Source organism: Larus michahellis, chromosome 2 (genome assembly GCF_964199755.1).
Source record: "Larus michahellis chromosome 2, bLarMic1.1, whole genome shotgun sequence".
Taxonomy (NCBI): domain Eukaryota; kingdom Metazoa; phylum Chordata; class Aves; order Charadriiformes; family Laridae; genus Larus; species Larus michahellis.
Window position 1 is genome coordinate 33,014,616 of NC_133897.1, and position 23,228 is coordinate 33,037,843.

General features: G+C 36.1%; 1 protein-coding gene across 2 annotated transcripts in view; it reads right to left on the reverse strand.

Annotated features, from left to right (window-relative positions):
- Positions 1–23,228, reverse strand: part of CRPPA (CDP-L-ribitol pyrophosphorylase A) — a 117,968-nt gene that overhangs the window by 57,277 nt on the left and 37,463 nt on the right. For both annotated transcript variants that reach the window (XM_074574795.1, XM_074574796.1), the window contains exons 4-5: positions 18,875–18,979; positions 11,270–11,315 (exon numbers count right to left, since the gene is read on the reverse strand). In XM_074574795.1, the coding sequence (XP_074430896.1) occupies positions 11,270–11,315; positions 18,875–18,979 (151 nt within the window). The remainder of the gene's footprint in view (positions 1–11,269; positions 11,316–18,874; positions 18,980–23,228) is intronic.

Here is a 23,228-nt window from a genome sequence, read left to right on the forward strand (position 1 = left end):
GCAGAGTTAACATTATTGGAAAGTGACTTGTGATTTTTAAAAATAATTTTTTGTGAGCAGGAAAAGTGAATTGACCACAGAGGACCCCAAAAGATACTACAATGATTTTATAAATCATGGGCATTTGTTATGTCCAATATTTATAAAATGACAATGAAAATAGTGGTGGCAACTGGCTTTGTATTAAGTTAGCAAGAATGGGGAGGGGGGAAGAAAGAGAACAATAAACATCTGCTTATAAACCATTACAACCAGATGAAAGTGAGAATTAAAAAAATGCACGGCCAGTTCTCACAGGACTGGAAATCACAGGATACCACAACTGTGGGAGAAATTATCTTCCCATAGATTCACTGGGCAAAAAAATATACTTAAGATGCATCAAAGTTGGCTTCTACTTAATAGAGAATAACTTTACAGTCTCAAAAATGGGTCAATGGGAAACATATTGAATTAATTTCTTATCAGCAGAAAGAAACTGGTGGTAGATTGAAATCAGAGAGCAAGAGCCACTTGAATTTAGTACTGTACACGGAACGCAGATACACTGCGGATACAAGATAGATGTACATAATAAACCAGACTGGCATATCAGATTTCAAGAACTCAGATTCTATGGAACTAAGTAATTTAATGAAGAAGGTCAGATTGGAGCCATTACAAAAATCCACATGTGGAAGAAGGCTGTGGAATCCAAAAAGGCACCACAACTTACCCTCAGACAGTTCTTTTTAAAAAGAAGTCAGTTATCAACAGCAAGTGTCAAAAGTAACCTCACAAGAGGCTGCTCAAAGACTGCAACTATAAAAGCCCATCTCACTCCTCTCCCAGTCCCCTTAAACCTCTAACTTCCTGTAATGTAAATGAGAAAGCAGAGAAGACTATAAAAAAGGCGACCAAGATTTGCAGATTGAGTTTTCTAAAGAAGAAAGCAAAGTTGAATGGAGTGTGAAAAAACGTATTTTTAATCTGGAGGAGGAAGGCAATGTTAGAGGGGAAGTCTATTGATAAAGGAAGAAAAAATGAAAGTAATGATAATATACACATTGAAAAGATGCTGTGTGCTTATATATGATCAAGAAAAATTTATAAAGGAAGTCTGGGAAATCATAATTTATACAATCATTATAGCAAAGCAACTGTGCTGTTCTAGCTGAGGTTTAAAACTCAGTTTCAATTTAAATACCAACTGTTTCAAGTGGCCAAAAGAATCTTCACGTTCATTGAGATGGTCTGCACCTTTGCTGCACGGTGGGAAGGAAGGCCGACTGGAGCCTTCCTCCCTGGGTCTCCCTGTGTCCCACTTCTGTTGGGCTGATGGAGCTCTCTGTCACTCAGCGTAATCACCCTGAGCCCAGTGAGGGCAGCTGGGGCACTGGCTCCCAAATCCCACAGGTATCATGAGTTTTGCTGACTGTTGGCAAAGCTGTGTGCAGCATTTCATTCCCTGTTTTCAGAAGTCTGGGTGAATCAAACAGTCGTGCTGGAAAGCCATGTCATGGTCATGTCATAAGGAATTTTAATACTCAGCTAACAAAATTTTGTTTTCCATCAGACTGTTGGATAATTCAGGCTGTAAGGGACCTCAGGAGGCCCTGCTCAAAGCAGAACCACCCATGAGGTCAGGCCTGATCGTTCATCCCTATGCCCCCCAGGCTCTTGAAAGCCTTTGAAGCCAGAGGCTGCACAACCTCTCCAGGCAACCTGTTCCCTGCTTGATTGTCCTCATGGTGAAAGAGTTTTTCCTGTTATTGAGCTGGAACCTCCCTTGGTTTTGCCTGTTACCTGTTGTCCTCCCACCATGCACCACTGTTCTACTTTTCTTCCCTACTTTCATGCCATACCTTCCTTGCCATCTGCCTAACCTTTTAATTTTTGTCCTCCTTTCCTATCAAAATCTCTCTCTTGCTTTGGCTCCCGCTTCTTCTACTTACTTTAAGCTCAGCATTTCCCTGGAAACCTCCTCTTCCCAATACACATCTTCCAATTACTCTCAGCTTCTTTCCAGCTGTACCTGATTATGCAGTAACCCTTCCCATAATGCATCACATTTAACATCCACTCAGAGCATATTTTTTGCATAAAATGAAAAATAGTTAAAACTTTACACTATCAAATTCTGTTAGGTTAAACATTAAATTTCTCTATCAGAAAAGGGGTAGGAATTTTCTTCATTAAAGATAAAGTGGAAACAGGATTTCAGAATTCGTTCCATTAAACTTTCTTCTCTTTCCAGCAGAAAAATTCATTTTCAATTTTTCTGTGCCCTTCTTTGATATCCTAAAGCTTTAGATCACATTATTATTCAGTAACACCTGTTACAGTCTTTATCCTAGGATCTCACCCAAAATTATAAATTAAAATGTGTGCATGTTTATGGAACTACCTTTGTTAGATAATGTATTAAGTGTACTCTAACAACTCACTTAAAAGTTTACCTTGAAAAGCATGCCACAAACAAGCAGCAATTAAAATAGTACTTTGAATAAAGATCATAAATATCATATCCTAGGGAATTAATATCCTAAGAATAAAAATGTGTCTGAGTGGTAAACAGATTTTAGCCTACAGATGTAAATTTTTTCTCTTAATTGCACATATATATGTGTATACATACATTTGTTTTTGTAAACATATGTTCATACCATGCCATTCTTGGGCTGTCATTACAATTCCTACTATTTTGGAAGCACATCCTATTCATCAAAACACTTTTGAAGTTTGCAGTGAATTCAAAATAGTAAATTAATTTATCGACATTCCATTTTCACTTTCTACACAGCAATGGCTCAACTGCTCTGGAAATTCGGTATGGTTCTCCCTGGCATGTTTAGTATCTCATAACAGAGATGTTTCTACCACTGTAAACACAAGAAAAATGACACAAGTACTGCCAGATTTTTTTTCATCCATGCTCAACAGAACAAGTCAAAATTGTTATTCGTATAACATAGGTAACCAAAAATATCTACCAATTTTGTTTATTCATTCCACATTTCTCTGTAGCCACAAAAACCAAAAGCCGACTTTGACACTGCCCCTACCAATATTACCATACAAGCAGGAGAGGAAGATTTTGTGGTAGAAGACATGGAAGAGGGTTGTTTTCACCTGACAAAACTATTCTCAGGAGTACCTCCCCACCTGCCAGTCCATTTCTTTGCCTCACAGCAGAGAACAGCCACTGGTTAATGAGTATGAAACTGCAGCCAACCTCAAGTAAGACGTCTGTCCTTTCATACACAATTGACACTTATGTCAATTTTTTTTTAATAAAAAGTCATGTGGGTTCTTCATATAACATAAAATATACTATGTAGCTCCCAAAAGTCACAAACAGTTTGAAGGCGTTATGATATTTTACTTGGCACTTCCAAAATATAATTCTATCTACATCAGCAGATACTTATTAAGCCAAATGTGAGAGCAAAATATCCGATCTGCAAACACACGTTCTTGTGATAAAGTTACTGCAGAAAAAGGGCCGTTAAGAAAAGAGAAACGAGGAGGAGAGAGAGCCAAACTCTGAGTTACAAAGTTCTACTGAGACGCACCATTTAAAGTTTACATGTTGGAACTGGAGTTCAAAGATACCTACCCTGAGGGCAGTAGCCCTAATGGAAATTTTTTAGGATGTTTTGTATTAGTCTGATCTTAACTACATTTCTAGATGAGTCACCCTTATTGTAAGATGATGTTTTCTTACTTCAAGACTATTAAAAATAGGCGTGTGCCACCTTGTCTGCATACTCTACAAGGTCATACCTGCTTAACTAAAGAAAAGCATTAAATTTACTGTTTATAAAACAAATGATATTAGGACTCAGACTTTCATAATATAGTTGTAAAAGAGACTTGAGGAAGTAAGCAAATTAATAAGACATGTTTTAAGAAAACAGTCTCAAAAGATAAATAACTCATTAGTCTATTTATGTTAGTGAAGTGTTTCTTTGCATTGCCTTGAATATGAATGCTATATATACGTATAAATAACTACAGTACGAAAATGTATGCATGCATGTATGTTTTTCATACTTCCACCTGCGTCAAGTTCAGCAAGCTGAAATTTGTCAGTTACGACCTCTCATTAGGCCAGCAGTTAAAATCTAGCTGTGCTTCTATGAAACATTTGGGACTTGTTACATAGGTAGAATTACATTTGTAACATAGCACACTATAGAAACAGTCTCATAACCAATGATTAATTTTACTTTTTCAGACATCATTTAATTACCAAACACATATTACCATAATAATTTTTCTTGTATCTAATTAATTACAGAATTATAATTTAATTCATATTAAATATATATATATATTATATATATATATAAAATTATATATATATATATGGACAAGAAACAGAAATGCAGAAGTCCTCAAAAATAAACAGGACAGCAAAATAATATGTCAAACTGAATCACCAGGAACATGTTCCTTAGCAAAGCTGTCTATAGGTACAAGTGTAACCTTAATTTCCAGCATAAAAATTAAGGAATTAAAGATCTGTTGAAGTTCATAATTCAAAGCAAAAAAAAATACTATTTGAAACCAGAAAGGGAAAAGTTGGCTGAATAATTCTCATTAAGTCAAATATTTTTAATATAGCTTAAATGGATTTTGTAAATAAAACAAGCAGGTTAACAGAAAAGATAACTGTCATTCTCTGAAGTTGAAGGAAACCAAGTTTCAGTCACTAATAAATATATCTGGCAGATGACCTGAAATTTGGAACTGTGGTCATAAAATTAAATATGTATGCTCAAATTCATCCAGCGATAATATGTGCATCCAGCAAAGTAAATTGGATCACTTAATAATAAAGAAATCAGTTGTGAAGACTTGAACAGTAGCAGGGAGCCCGTGTGAGGCCAGGGCCCTTAGTACCTTATACCCTCCCAGGCCATACATTTAGCTTCTGGGACATCTCCAGAGGACACGTGGCATGCCAAGAGCCTTGCAACACAGCCTTACAGTGTCATGCAGGACTTCGCCTTCAGACACTCTACAGGGCCTGAACCTGACGTCTCAATCTACCCAAGTATGTGATACAGGGCTGTACTATCCAGTGCATAATGCTGCATTTCAGTCCTGTGTCCTCTTCAACAACTTGACACAAAGAGACATAAAGTAGACCACTGTCCCATGGGTAACACCATTTATACCCAAAGTGATACACAGTGTTAGGAAGAGGCACCCTTTCCTCCATATAGGTAGGAAAGATCGCTGACAGCTATGCTCAGCAAGGTTACAGAACACACTAGCAGCCAGTGCCAAGTAAAAGTAAAAGAAAGGGGTCTTAACAAGGCAAAAGATAGTAAATTCCATATGGGAAGGCAGGTATTGCTTTCTGCAGCTCCTGGCATCTCATCAACATCCCAACGAAGGGAAAGGGAAAAGGGAAAGGAGGAGGTAGATACCCAGAAAACCCATCCCTGAGGATGCCTTTAAGGGGGAACAGTATGCAAAACTCCAGAAGCACACGGGTCTCATGCGAGCCACGAACAGCACACTAGTACAATGGGGATTTCTGCTAGACAGGTTTGTATCTCTAGAGCGCTCAGAATCAGCAGAAGGTCCTTCCTCTCTCCAGAGACTGTTACTGAAATCCTCAGAAGAAACATTGCGGGGAAACTGCCACTTTCTTGCAGAGTTTGCTTCTCCATCAGTCTCTGTAACACTCTTCCATAACACCAGCAGGTCTCCAAGACGGAAGCTCACAAACAGCAGTGAGTAGCTACCACACAGCAGACAGCTACCTAAGTTGTGCAAGAAAACGCAAAAGGGTAACGACAAGTAGGAGCACTTCCTATAGCACCGCGTAGTGGGTTCTGAACTCTCAAGAAAAGCAGACGCTGTGATACAGTCCATTATTCAGATAGTAGGAAAGGCCTAACTGAGCATGCCTTGGCTTGTAGGATGGTTGCCATTCTGGAAGGTGGTCTGTCCTTGAAGGTTTCCCATAGGCACAGCACAAACAGTAGAACATAGCTATTAAGACTACTTTTGTAAAGCTAACAACAACCATGAGACTGAATGATGCAACATGGAGGTACAACAGGACGACACTCAATAGGTCAAAAAATATATTCTCCCCTTAAATATGCTTTCTTTAAGTGTGGCATGAACTGTGAATAAAAAGCTGACCTAATATTAATTTACGTGGTGCAACTGTCCACTATAAAAATAAGTCATGTTATATCCATCTGAAGATCTGGTATTTGAAGCCTTTTGTAGGGCATAGAATAGGTAAGGCACAACCTTCAAATTGCAGACTTGGAGTGCTAACAGTGTCTATTCAAAACCTCATTAAAGATAACCAATTATGTAAAATAAATCTGTTATGGGGCGTCCTAATTAGCTATGGAGGACTCTTATCACACTGCTTGCATAAGGAGTAAAGAATATGTAAGGCTTTCCCGTCCTGAAATCATGCAATGCAGCAAAGAGCAAACATAAACTTCAAGGAACTTGAAGTACAGTCTTTCATACAGACCAGGCATAATAAAAGACTACTGTGGTTACTGAGGCTGACATATTGCATGCTGCCATAGTAACAGAACATTAGAGAAGTAAAGATCAATTAAGGGATTAGCCTGATTTACCGCCATACAAATCTTCATTTTTACTTTAAGCTACATTATAGATTTTTATCATAACCAACAGCTGGAAAACATTGTATTGGCTTTAGTGAAAACAAAAAATGTGATAACATGATGAAATACACATGTAAAATATGTATCTATGAACAGTTCGAACAAAATTACTGGTCATTTACAGCATTTTTGCTCCCGTTATAAAAAGAAATAGTTAAACTCAATGAATGTTCCTTTCATTTGTGTAAGCTGCATCCAAGCTGTTTTTAGAGAAAGATGACTGGAATTGATCTTATTTTTCAAATAAATTATAACTAATCTTTAATGACCTATGAGATTAATGAAGCCCTTACATACACAGGAATATAAAAATTCATTTGCATGAAGGTTTCAGTATTGTTTCAGGTTTACAATTTTCTGTATGAAATGATATTGTCTATATGTTACATAAAATCAGCATAAAATACTATAAAAACATTTTTAAAGCAAAATGTTTCAAAATATTACAAATCTATTTTTCTTTTAAATAATCTATAAAGAAGAAAGACTAGCACTGACTAAAAGAATAAAGGAGTCACCTTTATAAGGATGGGAGGGCAGCAGAGGGAGAGCACAGAAACCATTTTTTTTCACATGGTATTCATTTCTAGTTTCCCCACAAGAAGCGTGATGACTCAGTTCCCACCTTCACAAGAGCTGCTCTGTAATGATGGGGACATGTGAGGAAGGAGCAAACTGGATGATGGCAGCAGGGTGCTGTCTCCTTCTCCAGCTACGTAAAGCAACGTATTTTACATAAGGTGTCCATCTGGCTTTTTCCTTGCCCACTACAGAAGAACGTATCTAGTAAAGGATCAAATAAACTGCAAGAAGATGAATAAGAACTTTTTAAAAATATAAATCAGCACTGGTTTTGATTTTTCTTTTCCTTTAAAGTTTACACATCCTTAGCACATCCTGAAGGTCTTCTGAAAATATTTGAGTAATACTGAATGATGCAGTAAAATAAATTGGCTTTTGCATTACAAAAGTAGTACAGTCTACAGTTAAGTCCAAGGAACAAGGAAATGAAAATGGATCTACTTGATCCAGTAATGACTGCTAAATTGCCATTAAATATTGAGAACATACATGGTAAACAAATATGAAAAATACACAGGAAAAAGGAAAATAAGATCAAAGTTAACACAGAACGATGAGTTTGCTGAGATTTTTTCCAACTTGAGTATTGAACCTTTTGTCAAGATATAATCAACATAGTACATTCATTGAGCTGATTCATGGCATTTACATCATTTTATGCTGGCATTACTGGCTTCAGCAAGCTTGACTGACAGAAGTACAACAATTCTTGTTACAGCAAATATTTACAAATATTGTAACAAAACAGCACATCCAAGCAGCTGAATCAGCTTTCTACATTTCCTTATTAATGTTATCATCAGAGGGAATTTTCCTTTGAAAGTCTCTGCTATACAGGTAATACTTAAAATTATAGATAAAAGAAGTCTCTACTGTAAAAGCATGCACGCACTCTATTAGAATCAGGAATTCAGAGAGAACTCATATCATGGAGGTACGCACAGATCTGCATCTTGCTAGATGAAATAAACTGGATGCTGACAATGCAAAAAGGGTCTCAGAAGGGGGGGGTAATTTTATTTTTTTTTTTAACATTTAACTGCCATTTTGACTGCAAAAACTTATTTACTGATTTGACTGAAATTAAGTCAACGGGACAAGTCAGATCATTAGTTAAGTAAGGACAAGCAAAATGACTGGTATAATGGGGTCTATATTTAGACTGGAAAAAAAGAACTTCATTTTTTCATATAATTACTTTTGCACTTCTCAAAGCTTGGAAGCTCCCCTTTTTTCCACTGAACTATCATTCAAGGTAAAATATTAGTTCCAATTCCTATTCATCAAGAAGATAAAATCATTGCTTAATTTTATATCATACTGTACCATGAAATTCCTCTTTTGCATACTGATTCATCCTATTAACTCTTTTTTGTCTTGTGAGTAATTTTGCTCATGTGACAAGCACAATAACAGTATTTGAGCTTTTAAATTGTATATTCAAACTGAATTGTTTTATACAAGTAAAGATAATTTAAAATTAAATTAAAAGTACTACATACTTTTCCAAGAGCACAAGAATTCCAGAAAATTAAAATAAAATGCTTTGATAATCACTGGGCCAACTCAAGAACTTATCTAGATTTTATTTGTGAAAAACTCTTAATGGCAGAATGAATTCTGTTTGCATATAGTTTGTAAATATCCAATAGCTATCAAAAAAATAAGTGGACAAAATGGAGATACTGCATATTTTGGAAATGTTTTTCCAGTTTAAGTCAGATCACACCCCCATTTTCAAAGCTTCCCATAAGCTTGAATAAGTTAAAAATACTGTTCTGAAAATATTAAACCAAGTAATTTCTGAGATGAAATATTCTTTTCAGTAACTCAATAAAAACTGTTAAAAATGGCATTTATAAGCCAAGAGATACTCATATTGTCAATCTCAGATGAACAAATGTTTCCTAGGAAATCAAGCACAGACAGCGTCCCTTCTCCCAGCTTCATAATAAAAAACCTGAGAATCCTAAGAATTTCCAGGCTTTTCAGATGTATAAATGGAATTTTCTGTATTTCACTTTCTGCCCATTGCCTGTTCTCTTTTCCCTGAACATCACTGAGGAAGAGTCTGGCTCCATCTTCTTCAGTCCATCCCATCTGGCATTTATACACATTGCTAAGACCTCCCTTGACCTGCTGGCAATACTCTGCCTACCGTAGAAGTTGGCCACCTTTGCCATAAGGGCTCATTGCCAGCACCTGTTCAACTTGTTGTCCACCAGTACTCCGCAGGGCCTTTTCTGCAGAGCTGCCTTCTACCTGGTCAGCCCCCAGCCTCTAATGGTACCTGGGGTTATTGCTTCCCAAGTGCAGGAGTTTGCACTTCCCCTTGCTGAATTTCAGGAGACTCCTGTTCACCCGTTTCTCCAGCCTGTCAAGGTCCTTCTGAATGGCAGCACAACCACCTGGTCTATCAACCTCTCCTCACAATTTTACATCATCTGCAGACTTGCTGAAGGTGTGCTCTGCCCTATCATTCAGATCGTTAGTGAAGATTTTAACCAGCACTGACTTCTAGGGTAGACTACCGTGACTGGGCTCCAGCTGGACTTCATGTTTGAGCCCAGCAGTTCAGCCAGTTTTCAGTCCACCTCACTGTCCACTTTTCTAGTCTGTACTTAATCAATTTGTCAACGAGAATGTAATGGGACATAGCGTCAAAAGCATTGCTGAAATCAAGACAAACCATATCCATTGCTCTTCTCTCATCCACCAAGCTAGTCATTTCATTGTAGAAGGCTGGTCAGGCATAATTTCCCCTTTATAAATTCATGCCAACTACTCCTAGCCACCTTCTCATCCTTAACATGTTTGCAAATCCTAAGCTCAAAAGCTAGATGAGTATGGAACCTCTAAGAATCCTACTCCAAACAAGATTTACAAAAATTCCACGCTTACAGCTATGGAGATGAGAGCCCAGTCCCTGTCAAAACCAGAACTCCCAAGGTTTCATGCCTTATCTCCTTGATAAGTGACTGAAAAATTCAGTCAGGTAGCTCTAGAAATGCATATAATATGCAATATTTGCCCACTGTAATAACCAGAAACTTCAAACTTGCTGCATTCCTGGAGGTCTACAGAAGCAGCATGCAGAATACCATAGTGATATCCGAGCTCTTTTTAAGCTTTCTAGCTTGTCTACAGTGACAGAGCTTGGCATGGTCTCATTTACCCAAACCAGTGCTGGATCTTGTAACAACACAAGCCACCAAAGTGAACAAGTCATCAATCAGTCACCGTGGCTTAATAAGACATGGGGTTTGCTCTGTTTTTCTTACATAGGAACCACAATCTTTTCTCTGGAAAGATATTTTTAATCCAAAGGGAACCCCCTTTCTCTTCATCAGTTTCTGGGCTTTTATTCCTCAGTTCTCAATGTGGAGTCAAGCAAGAGTCCTCTGAATCAGTGCCTATCAGTTTACAATAACCATCAGTGTGCTCATTATACAGTATTAAGAGTTCTTCCTTTCTACATTGTTCTTAGATTGCGTCAATCTAGATAAAGACTAAATTTAGTCTTTATGTTAAACTGCTATGAAACCACCGTTATCAGTACACGAAAAGGTTAAAAACCAGTTCAACAAACTATTTATAAATTAATGGTATACCTCAATATCATATAATTGCTACAACAATTTAGGTAACAAGTTGCTGCATGTACAAGAGTGAAGAGACCTAAAGAGTTAATATTTAATTTACAATCTACTGCTAAGATTAGAAAGATGGAACATACAATTGAACTAGACATGAAAGAAAATAATTGTTTATTACTTATAAAGCCATTCAAAATTAATCTCTGTTTGACTCTATAACACACAGCTTTTTATAAGGTTGTCTATTCTAAGAGAAGTAAATAAAGGTAAATAATGCATAATATAAGTATTCCAGTGAACAAGTTAAAACAACTTGCCTAAGGACATTTTATTTATCATAAAACTTTTCTTAAAGACATTTAACACTATAGTTCACAAGGTTCTAAATTGACTCAGGGAATATGCAAACTGACAGCCACAAGGACGAACACATACCCTTAATAATCGATTCAGCTGCATACAGATCCCGCCTGTAGGTCACCTAAAGGACAGACAAGCCTCATTAGATTTAACACAGCAGGAAGGAATGTAAAACTAATAAAACAATGCCCTGAAGGAAATCCTTTACATTTGAAATACCATAAACAAATGATATTGTCATTTTCTTAATTCTGGTAAAATATTACTGGCAAGTCATGAGAACAGAAGTTGCAGAAATTACTGGAGAAACCTTTTTTTAAATACTTAGATCTATTTAGAACTCATTTGAAACCTAAACTATTTTTAACCCTTTGAAGAATCATAAAAACATGACACTGTATCCATTTTCACACATCCATTTTCATCATTCCTTAAAAACTGTATGTCTACTCTATAATTTTATCATGAAACAGGTTCATTTTTTATAGGACTTGTGATCATAAAAATGACAGCCAGGGAGAAGCCTCGTTATTTCTTTTACTACTATAGGTGTAATTTTTCAGTAGCGCAAGACTATTACTGTTAATGAGAGTCCAATTAATCAGTGGGAGTCAGTGAGAGTACATTAGGGTTTGTATGAGCTTTCAGAGGATTAAAAACCACCAAGATCTTCTTGAAGACGTTATTCAGATCAAGTTAGACGGGCAGTAAGATGCTGAATATTTACTTGGTACTTGCAAAAAACACCTTTCATATGTGCCTTTGCACCCTCATGGTGGTTGACAATCCCACCATGGTATTAGGCTTTGCAAATAAAATAACAGAAAACTAAAGACAGCATCCACCCAAGACGTTAACAGTCTTTGCCAGCAATGTCTTTGCAATGACATGCAGTGACATGAACCGATATAAGAATAACTCCTAAATATTTGTCTTTGGTTTTACTGTAACTTCCTTTTATGTTAAATATTACTGGATTTTCTGCACTTGTTTCTCTAGAGTCTGAATAACTTTTTTCTTTCTTTTTGAAATGGACTGAATAGGATTCAAAAAGCTGCAAAGTAAATCTTACAGCAGAAACATACTATGGTAGGTATTAACATTTTAGTTTCCAAGTAAATATTTCATTTTAGCATAAGGATTCTTATAACTGCTTTCCTTTCCATCTCATAAATTCAGCTGTGTATTATAGTCAGAAACAGATTAATAATATTACCTTTCTCATTACTCATCATTTCTCCAAGGACTGATATTCTTTTAAAATTAAAAATTAAACTCACTTTGCCACAGGTTGTCCTGCAGAGGAAGCCGCCAGAGAATGAATGTAGCCTGCGAAATCTTAGGTGTCTGAGTTTACATATTGTTGGGAAGAATCAATGTCTTGAATTCAAATTTAAGGATAAAGAATCACTGAGTCACCAATTCTGTTGCACATTTTTTTTATAATTACCTGTTTCTAGAGGGCTTTTATTCTGAACATTCAGTAAACCTGTAACAGATTACCATCTAAAAACCTTTCAAGAAACAAGACTATCAAGCACTGTCAAAAGTGGTCACATATTCTAAGGTTCACAATCTCTTTAAGATGCAACAGTATTTTTAAATAATCTGACTTTAAAAAGAAGTTACTTCATAAAGTAGGCCCAGTCTTCGAGAAAACAGCACAGAAGAATAAAAAATTAAGAACGAAGCTTTAAAACCACTTCTGAAATTCTGAGCCAGACATCAGCAAATACATTTAGGGTGGTTTTCTAGAGAAATAAATCACCTGAGACCATATCACACTTCCCATATATATTTCTTTCATAATCTGTGATTGTTTAAGCTAATTTCAGATACAAACTCCTATACGCTTTCTGAAAATAGTAAAGTTGACAGAGAGAAAAACCCTGCCCGCTACCACAGGTGACCACAACTTACCAGTCAGGGAGGAAGGGATTCCCTACACCTCTTTCAATATTCAGTAAGATGCTAAATCCAACGAAAGCTTCTCTTAAGGTATCCAAATTCTAAATTTCTTATGTTGATTAAGAGGTGTTGCAATTCAGATGAGACTTATTCAAAAGGCAAGCAACCACGACAGAGACACCCTTTGGTTTAATTCTAACGATTGTTTTAGTATGCATTTGTTTTAAACAACTTTTAAGGCTAGTCAACACAGCAGTTTATTGTTCTGAGCAGCTATACTGTTTTATCTCTAGTTTCACTAAAGTAGATTTGCATTCTAGGCTCACCCCAGCCGGAAGCAATTCAGATCTAGCCAAATCAACCTGGAAGAATACTTTAACTGCCACTCTATATGGAAGATGGCACTCTCTGCTCTCACAGACCGCATGAGGTGCAAAAATCACAATGGAAAAAGAATAAGGAAGAAAGATCTTGGAACTTTCACTGTTAATCAACATTTGCATAGTGCTTGAGTCCAGATTTGACCATAGTGTTCTAGATACACTTGCAATACTAGAACGACTCTTTCTAATTTCATATTCTTGTCTATGTATCCATGGCTGACATAAGGTATTTTTCCCACAGTGGAAACTTGCTGTCTTCTGTGATTCCTACACCACTTTCAAGATCACTGTCTTCCTAGAACAATTCTCTAACACGGCCTACAATTTTTGTTTCTAAAAACACTTCTTTATATTTGGCTGCAATGAAAAACATCACCTTTTGTTTAAATTGTTTGCCAAGCAATAGGTTACTTCTGATCAATTACATTTTTATTTACACATCCTTAAATCTTTGTGTTGCCTGCAGACTTTATCAGACAAACGTTAAATAGCTTAGAGACAATAACAGTTTCTGCAGAACTGCACGCAGTGAGAATTGTGTTTTGAAATATATCAGTTATCCAATTTTTAATCTATTTAATTAGGACTAGTACAATTACAGTCATCCTATTTTTAATTAAGATGCCATGTAGTAACAAGTCAAACTTCTGCCAATCGTATACTGTATCAGTACCATCTTTATCAGCCAAGACTACAGTCTTGTAAAAAAGGCTTGAAGTCAATTTCGCAAAATAGGTAAATTCCATGTTGGTTGACATTAATTACATTAGTCCCTTAACTCTTGATTAATCAAATTCTGCCTGTAGCAGTGCACCCTTTTGTTTTGTTGCTCAATATCAGACTCACAGGCTTCTAATTACTCAGATTCTCTCTCTTCACGTGACAACGTTACTTTTAATTTTGTCCTCTTGAGCATCTAGTGTTCCAAGATGTTTTGAACATTATTGCTGCAATGCAGAATTTCGCTAGGCCAAGTACTAAAACACAAATACCTCACTATCACAGAATATGAAACCATCAGCTGCTTATTTGGCAAGGGCAGAATAGTCTTAGTTATTAAACATTTATCTACTTTTCTGTATAATAAACAATCTACTGTATCTCTTTAGTAATGTTTCAAAATCATCAGACAAGGGTTTGCTTGTTTGGTTTCCTGTGAGCTCTTCTCTCTCAATTGTCAGACTGCAACTTTTCACCACCTAGGAAGACGCTCTTTTAAAGGTTTCCCAAAATTATTCCCATTTAATATTTAAAAGGCTCCTTCAAACTGATGTAGCTTGATGAACATTTCAGATTTACAAAACTGTATGTTAAATGCAAAACACAACCCTTTACCAAACAAATACAATACAGTTATGATCGCACATACACAAAGTGCAAAATACAAATTTTAGTTTAATGAGGTATTTCCCTCTGTTATACTAAGGTATCCCACAGACCTCCATTGTATGGGATATTTTTCTGGGATTAGAAAATAACCTGTTGTTTCTAGAAATGGTGAGGATTTTTTTGCATTATCAGCATTTAGTCTTTAAATGCTTATCAATCTTTTAAAAGTGTTCTTACAATTCAGTTTTCATCTGTTATACACACACATATATATTAGACTCCAACAATTACACTCTGTTACATGGTTTTACACTTTCAGAGGATATTGCCTCAGAACATTTCAGGCCATTTTGTTTCAAAGGTGTTGAGGACAGAGAAATTGAAAATGTGGTGTTGATAGTGTAATTCTGTTTCCTTTTTTGCCATCCTGATCCTAAATATGTTATAAATAATTATATAGTAACTACATTTATAATAAAACTTATAAATATTTATAACACTGAAGTAATCTGAATGTTCCTCCCTGGTTGTTGTCACTGCAAAGAATGATTTTAATTTTGTAATTTGTTACCAGAAAGTAAACAAACTATCTCTTGCTTTAGCTTCAAGGGTGAGTGACTTTGAAATGTTACTTTTTGTAATGAACTATAAGTAGACAGTGCTCCTGTAGAATAATTAGAGTAAATTCAAGAAGAAAATACATATGCACAAGTAAGTAACTTTTCCCCACAGCTTTGAGTCATTTAATGTTATGCAGCACCTAATAAATAAACTGAATTGTTATAAATATCAAATCTTCTCTTTAAAGATTCAAATCCACATAGAATGAAACTGGTTTGTAATACTCGGACTTTAGAAACTGTTCTCCACCTGTTAACTGACTGCAGTTTTTCTGTTACACATCCTCTGATACCTCAGCTGAACAATGACTATTTATTTCAGTTCTCATTTATCTGGATGGAATATCTTTTTGCCTCTTGTTGAAAAAAATAAGACTGGAGCCATTGGTAGCACATCAGCTCTTAGCTTATGAAACATAATTTATATCAGCATTGAAAAGTCTTACAGGAAAACAAAACAACATATTACAAATTACATTATTATGACAGCTAAGGAAAGACAATTGTGCTTCTGAAAGGTGATTAGTAACAGACAGCAATAGCTCCTAATCATTTTTTAGGCAAGCATCACTTGAGAAAACTGTCAGTCTTCTGCACTTCATCAAACTGCACAGACTGAGCGCAACTGGTCGCTTCTTCAATGGTACTTCCCCAAGTGACCTGCCAAACACCCCGGTACAGAGTGACCAACACCTGGGTGTTATTCAAGCAGGAAGAAGCCATCTTCCTCTGCAGCCTCAAAGCTGACATGATTATTTGTGGCAGAAACAATTTACTATTTTACAGACCTCATAATTTTTATGCCTTTGACTTTGAATGCGTTCACAAGCCACAGAAGACACCAATGACTTTTAAGTACAAAATAAGGCAGTGAATAGGATATGAGAAGGTACAGGTACTTCAATGATATGGGATCAACATCTTTGTGTATACTATATATAGCATATTCACTGCTCTGTACCACCTGCAGCACAGTACCTGCACATAAATGGGTGCTGTTGCTACTGTCACGCACTGCACCATACTGTCAACACTGAGACTCTTTCACATGGTCCACAGTATTTTCAGCTTTTCTACCTGAATCTCCTTCTCTATTATATTCTCTAGCATGCCACCAGCTAAAAAAGTTCTCTGTCCAGTATCCGAGCACTTACAAGGAATTCACTCTTCACGTGTTATCATTTTTCATGTGTTTACAGGCCTCTTTAAAGTCCAGTGCTACTGCAATGGGTTCCACATGTTGGGAAGTTAACAGCATCAGGATTTTGTTTCACCAACAATGTCAGAGTGGCACTAACACTGCAACAATTCTCTTTTAAAACAGAGATGTGCACAAGCTCAATTCTGAAGTCTAACTGGGGGCTGGTTACTAGTGCTGTTCCTCAGGGGCTGATACTGGGGAGAATACTGTCTAACATCTTTATTAATAACCTGGAAAAGGGGAAATGCCCTCAGCAAACTAGTAGATGACAACAAATGGGAGAGTATTCAATATGCTCGAGGGTACAACGCTCATTTAGAGGGATTCCGAGAGGCTAGAGAAAGGGGCTGACAGAAACCTTGTGAAATATAAACACAAACACAGCATCCTACATCTGGGACAGAATAAGCCTGTGCAGCAGTTCATACTGACACCAAAATATAGAAAACAGTTCTGCAGAAAAGGACCTTCTGGACAAGCTGAACATGAGTCAGTGGTGTGAAGCAGTGCAGAAAAGGAGTCCAACAGACTGAGCTGTATTAATAAGGAAGCAGACTTATTAAGTAACTTCATTTCAGGGAATACAGGGATTATTCCCCCATATTCAGCCCTTTTGAGAACACACTGGAGTACTGTTTCTAGTTTTGGGCTCCCCAGTATAATGCAATGAGGAACAGGAGGAAGCCCAGCAGAGGGCTGCTAAAATGGCATGAGAGCACTTGGCTTGTTCAGCCCAAAGAACAGAAGACGAAGGGTGGGGAAAGGTCATAATTAATGGCCACATAAAACAGTAAACTGGACTTCTCTTGCAGATCTTTCTGTTGGCCTTTTCCCAATGCAAGAGGCAGCAAGGGAAATGATGACCAAATATTATGAAAAAGATCTCCTCCATATGGAGGAATACGCATTGGAATTGTTTTCCCCAGAGAGTCTGCAAAATCTCCATTCTTGGAGATATTCAAAACTCTACTGGACAAAGCCTTGCGCAACCTAATCTAACTAATCTGGTCCCACTTTCAGCAAGATGTTAGACCAGAGGACATGTATACATTTCCTTCAGTCTTAATTATTCTGTCATTCTAGGTCAAAAGATTACATTTCATCTGCTAGGCATCAATATTCTCTACAGAGAGTAAAGAACTAAATAAACAATATAAAGAACTAAATGAACATTACGGGTGTATTTTGTTACCCTTCATGTAAGTACCATGCTTTGCAATGAGAACAATGAAATCATCCAAAAAGTGATGTAATGCAAATATGGATGACATAATCTGCCCCTTAGAAGACTGAATAGGAAAACAGATGATACACTGTTTCATAAAGATTATGTCCCCAGAAAGATATTCAAAGAAGTTGCTGTATGCAACCAACACATAAGTAAATTTTGCTGCTAAACTGCACAGGAAATTTGCACTGCAGATTCAGGAAATTACCTTTCTGTGTAAGATTTACTGTCATATTATTAGAAATCGTGTCCCATTGGAGGAAATTTACTGTCAAAGCCAGATGGAGTGATTTGAGCTGCTTCCAGATCCTTCAATATGGTAATGAATAAAATAAATAAAAAAAGGAAACAAGTGAAAATTGCATGACACAACAGTTACTGAGAAAGAATAATGTCCCACCATCTAAAACAATGAAATGTGATACTTTTAAGCAGCAGGGAAGTATCCTTTGGCATCTGTATACACACCTGCTCTGTCAGTCATCAGGAACCTACAGATTATCAGACAAGGGGAATGATGTTTAAATTTTAAAAGCTTGTTTGAAGAGGTCTTAAACATTACTGTGTTACTGAATGTAATGAACTGCTCTAAAAAATCAAACTGTTGTTAGCCAGGTATTTGGCATCAGAGAAAAACTGATGTCCTCATAGGAAAGTGGAGGAAAACAGCCAAAAGATACAGAAATAGCATGAGAAAGTGCATCTCATGAAAGTATCTTCTTAGTTTTAGAGATTATGGATTTATAGTTTTAGAGATTCAAGTACCCAGTTGGTTTTCCTATTTCCAGATAAATACTGTCTTCATTGATTACCTCAGGTAACATCTGCCCAAGTCTGTCTACAACAACGAGCTCTAAAAAAAGCTCACCACAATCCAAAAACAATTCTGAAATTTGGAAGAGAAAAGCCTTACTATTAAAATTGAAAACACATCTGAATTTCTATGTTAATATGTGAATTTTATTAATTTTGAAAGATACGTGTAAAAATAAAAATTATTATGGCCTTTACCTTCCAGAGGTCAGCTGTTCCTTCAATGAGTTTGGCATTTGTTTTACAGTATTTCAGAGCCAGATGCAAACATTCAGTTCCGTAATCCAGGTCATAGTCTGTACACTGTAGTAATTAAAGCACAAATATTCTTAATTTGTCTTAAAGAAATCATACTTTTAAGCAATAACACTTAAACCTTACATCTCAACAGTCCTGTCCAGAATAATACATGCTGTATAAGGTAGGCAGGTTCAGGATGGATAGAAATAAAACCCTCCCAAGAAGCTTGTACCAAATTCTAGCTATCCAGCAAAGTTTTACAGAAGTACACATACGCTTTATAATCACAATTAGGTGCCGCAAGCATCTTGATACACCTTTATGTTGTTAACTAAATCAATGAGAAGTTAACATGTATAAAAATTTTTTGATGGAGTTGCGGCCTTCTAGTGACAAACTTCTAGAATACAAGAACAAGTTAATAAATTGTAGAAGCATGACTCTTCAAATGCCTTGTCTGTTTTGGTTTTTGCAGCATCAAAAAAGGGTGGTAGTAGCTAAGAACCTCTATATTCCTTACATGTTTCCCTCTATATTTTTCTCCAGTTATCTGTGCACAAAACAGCAAAGTTTCATGCTGCTCCATGAGCCTTCCAGATTTAAAAAAAAAGTTTCCCACTTTTTAGTCATCTAGAAGAGGCATTCTTCTCTCAACGCACCCTTCCCAAGCAGTTCACTTCCTATAGTTAGTGATTATAATAATCCTAACTAATGGAAAAAGCAGTAGGGAGCAGAATCCCTCGAACCAAAACAGGTAGGAGCCGGGAGCTTAACAGGCAGGACTACCTCAAAATGAATTGGCCTGATTAAGATAAGAGAGTTCTAGTATATTTTCATATTGCTAAATTACCAGTCCATCCAGAAATATGAATTACATGTAACAAGAAAGGATAATTTAAGATAGGGTCTTTCATAAAAATGGACGTATTTGGTAAGACCAGAGGCTGGCTAGACCAGTCTCCAGTCTCTACTAGAGGCTGACAGTAGTTAGTCAAGGATAAGTAAGTAAGAACAAGGCAGTTATATCTTCTTACTTTCCCAGAATACTCCCTTGGCCTCATATAAAGCTATTATCCTGGCTTAGGAATTCCCTAAATTAAGAAGTCCCCGAGGGACACATTGAACCAGAAGCAACTGTCTTAACAGTTCCCAGTGAATTACAGGAATCTTTAATACACCCAGTTACTTTCTGAATAGCACTATTTCTTTAGCACCTGCATCAAGGAGCATCTGATTCATCACTCTCTTTATCACATGCTCTGCTGTTCTGACAGAAAAGGGAGTGCAAAACCACCTTCTCAGCCTTTCAAAATGCCACCACATGCCACCACAGCTCTTCTCACATCCTTCCACAGGTAGAGAGATCAACATCTATTCAACCATTTCACGTGTGGAAGCTACTTCAAAACTTTAATAAACCCTTTTGCCCTCCTTTACATTTATCTACACTTACCTATCAATTTTATCATAACATCCTTCTACAAACCTTCTTAGTTAGCCCTCATGTCTACTACCCAGAAAAAAAATGGTTACCTCCACTTCCAAATTACTTATGAACAAAATTAACTGCACAGGTCCTAGTACAGATCTTCACAAAACTCCACTGGTTATTTACTGCTATGAAAACTGGTCATGCACTTTACCGTGTTTTTTACCTTCTAAGCAATAATCTACTCTTATCCCAAATCTGTTCAGTTTTCTTAAAGAGCCTTTGGTAAAAGCTTTGGTGAAATATCTTATTATGCAAGTAGGCTGTTATCAGCTTCAGCAACCTCAAACAAGATGCCAGCTAATGCCTTAAAGACCAATTACCTCTGCTACGTATAAGCTTTCCATTACAAAAGCTGAAATAACCCTTCCACTGTGTTAAATTTAACCATGTGTCTAAAAACTCGTGTTTCAAATAAAACATGACAGTCCAGATACCGTGCTCAGTAATTCAGTCTCCTTCCAGGATTCAGAATTGTCAAGAATGCAAAAGTCTAAATGGGTTAAAGAAGATCCAAATGAGAGTGCTGCAATTTAACTCACCTTTTTTTTTTATTTCCTCAAGAAGTTTAGTAAAAAAGATGAAGAAAATTCTTAGTTTCTATTCTTGTTTTATAATGCATCAGTGAAATTCACAAAATTCATCAGCAGTATACATCTGAATTGTATCACTAACACACGTCTTAGAAAAATCAGTTATCACTTTTATATTATTTAATTAATTTTTGTCATTTTAGTTTGTAATGACTGCATTCAAAAACAAGATCCTTTTACAGTCCACTTAGAAAAGTAATTTAAATGTTATAGTTCTCTACAGAACTTTTTAAGCACTTCGAGTAACAAAACAGACAGTAAGATAAAGTAACTTAAAAAGAAAGACTTCTTTCAGAATACTAAAGAAAACGGGTTTCAAAAAGACACACTGGAATATTTTTAAATTAAGCAGAAAATAATCAAGATACAAAAAAGGTCAACAGAAATATAAAGGAATAGGGGACTCTCGCTCCAAATATGTAAAATGGAGTGATCCCTCAAGTAAAGAGGTCCAGAGATAAATTGCCAATGAAACCAGAAATAGCCTAGTAACTTTCAATTCCAAATATTTATTACCAAAATATCTCCTTTATTTGTTTTGTTTTTAAGAAAAATTTTCTGGTAGAATGCAAACTATTTCTACTAATGTGAATAACATACAGATTAAAAAAATGTATTTTTCCTTTGCCTCAGAATGGAAGAGAAAAATTCAGAAAAAAATTATCTGTGAAGGAATTTACTTTGAATTAAAATTAAGTTACATTTTTAAATAGATGGGTAACGAATGGTACTAGGACAAGACTAAGCACTTCCAACTTTTTAGCAAGGTATTAATTACAGATAATTAGTAGGGAGTGGAGAAGTTCCATAAATGGGCTAAAGCATCTTGAGGGTATTGCTGGCTTCAAGGGATGAAATATGACACAAAGCAAAGTAATAATTAAAAACATATTTCACTAACACTTGTACATCATGACATTTACCACTCTAATTATCTGTAATTGTTTAAACCTAAACATATTGTCACATTGTACTCTTCTGCAAGTGTGATACACTGATGTCAGAGGAGAACAATGAAATGGAAGTATCCGCTCAAGACCAGCTTAGTTTATAGATTATCCATATGCTAAACAGCTCCACAAGTAAAATTCTAAATCCATATTTCAGGTGCAGAATTTGAAAGCTTCTATATTGCTCTCAGAAATTCAGTTAACAAATTACGCATTATCTGGGAGTGTCTATCATATAAAGTTGTGGAATATCTAAGAGGAAAACTCTTACTGATCCAGGCATGCAAACGTTCTCGTATTAAGTCTTCTGTACGTGTTTCATTGTACATCTAGAGCCAATTTACATTACAACAATCTGTTTAAAACTTTTACTATTTCTAAAGTCTCTTTTTGACTGAAAGGCTTTTTAACATAAAGTTTGACAGAGTACAGTTAACTGAACTTGACATGCACACATAACTTTGTGAAACAATAGACACAGTTTAAGTTTCAGACCACAGATTTGAAATGGTGGAAACAGCTGGAAATACTGGCACAAAACATACCCACAAAAGAAAAAAAAACAGATCAGTTTAGCTTTTCAAATGACACAGAAGGAAATATGTTATTGAAAAATGCTTTTGAACTGTTGAATATTCAAAGGCATTCTAATAGGTAGTTTTGGGGATTGACTTTTTTGTGGGTGGGTTTTTGTTTGTTTGTTTTCCAAGAGGGGATGTTTGAATAAAGCGCTGTGGGTGGAGTGAGCTCCAGGTTTTAGCATTGTACCAGTTCTTCTTCCCCTGCCCCCTAGATTAGTTTGAAAATATTTTGATAAACAATATTACTTCCTAAAATGCAAGCTATACTTTTTTGCTTAGCAATAAACATGGAACAAGGGGTTAGAGAAAAGAGCAGCTACAGAGCCTGTACCTCCCTGGTACTTACTAATAGTCCATAAGCTAACTTGTTTCCTATATAATACTTTGAAGGAATGAAATTGTAAAGGTGCAGTAGTTAACAATAACAATTGCTTTTACTGTTACCATGCACTATTTTACTGTATCTTTATACCGATAAAAGATTTTGAATGGATATACGGGAACTGGTAATCATACAGCAGAACAAACACAGAGGCAAGAAAGATTTTCATTACAGCACTGTCATTTTCTTATTTTTTCATCATTCCTTAGTTTTATAATAAGGAAACAAAATCAATATTCTTTTTGTATTAACTGAAGTAAAATCTTCAGATTTGCTCCTTTACACAGGTATCTTGAAAGCCTGTATAGAGCCAGTCC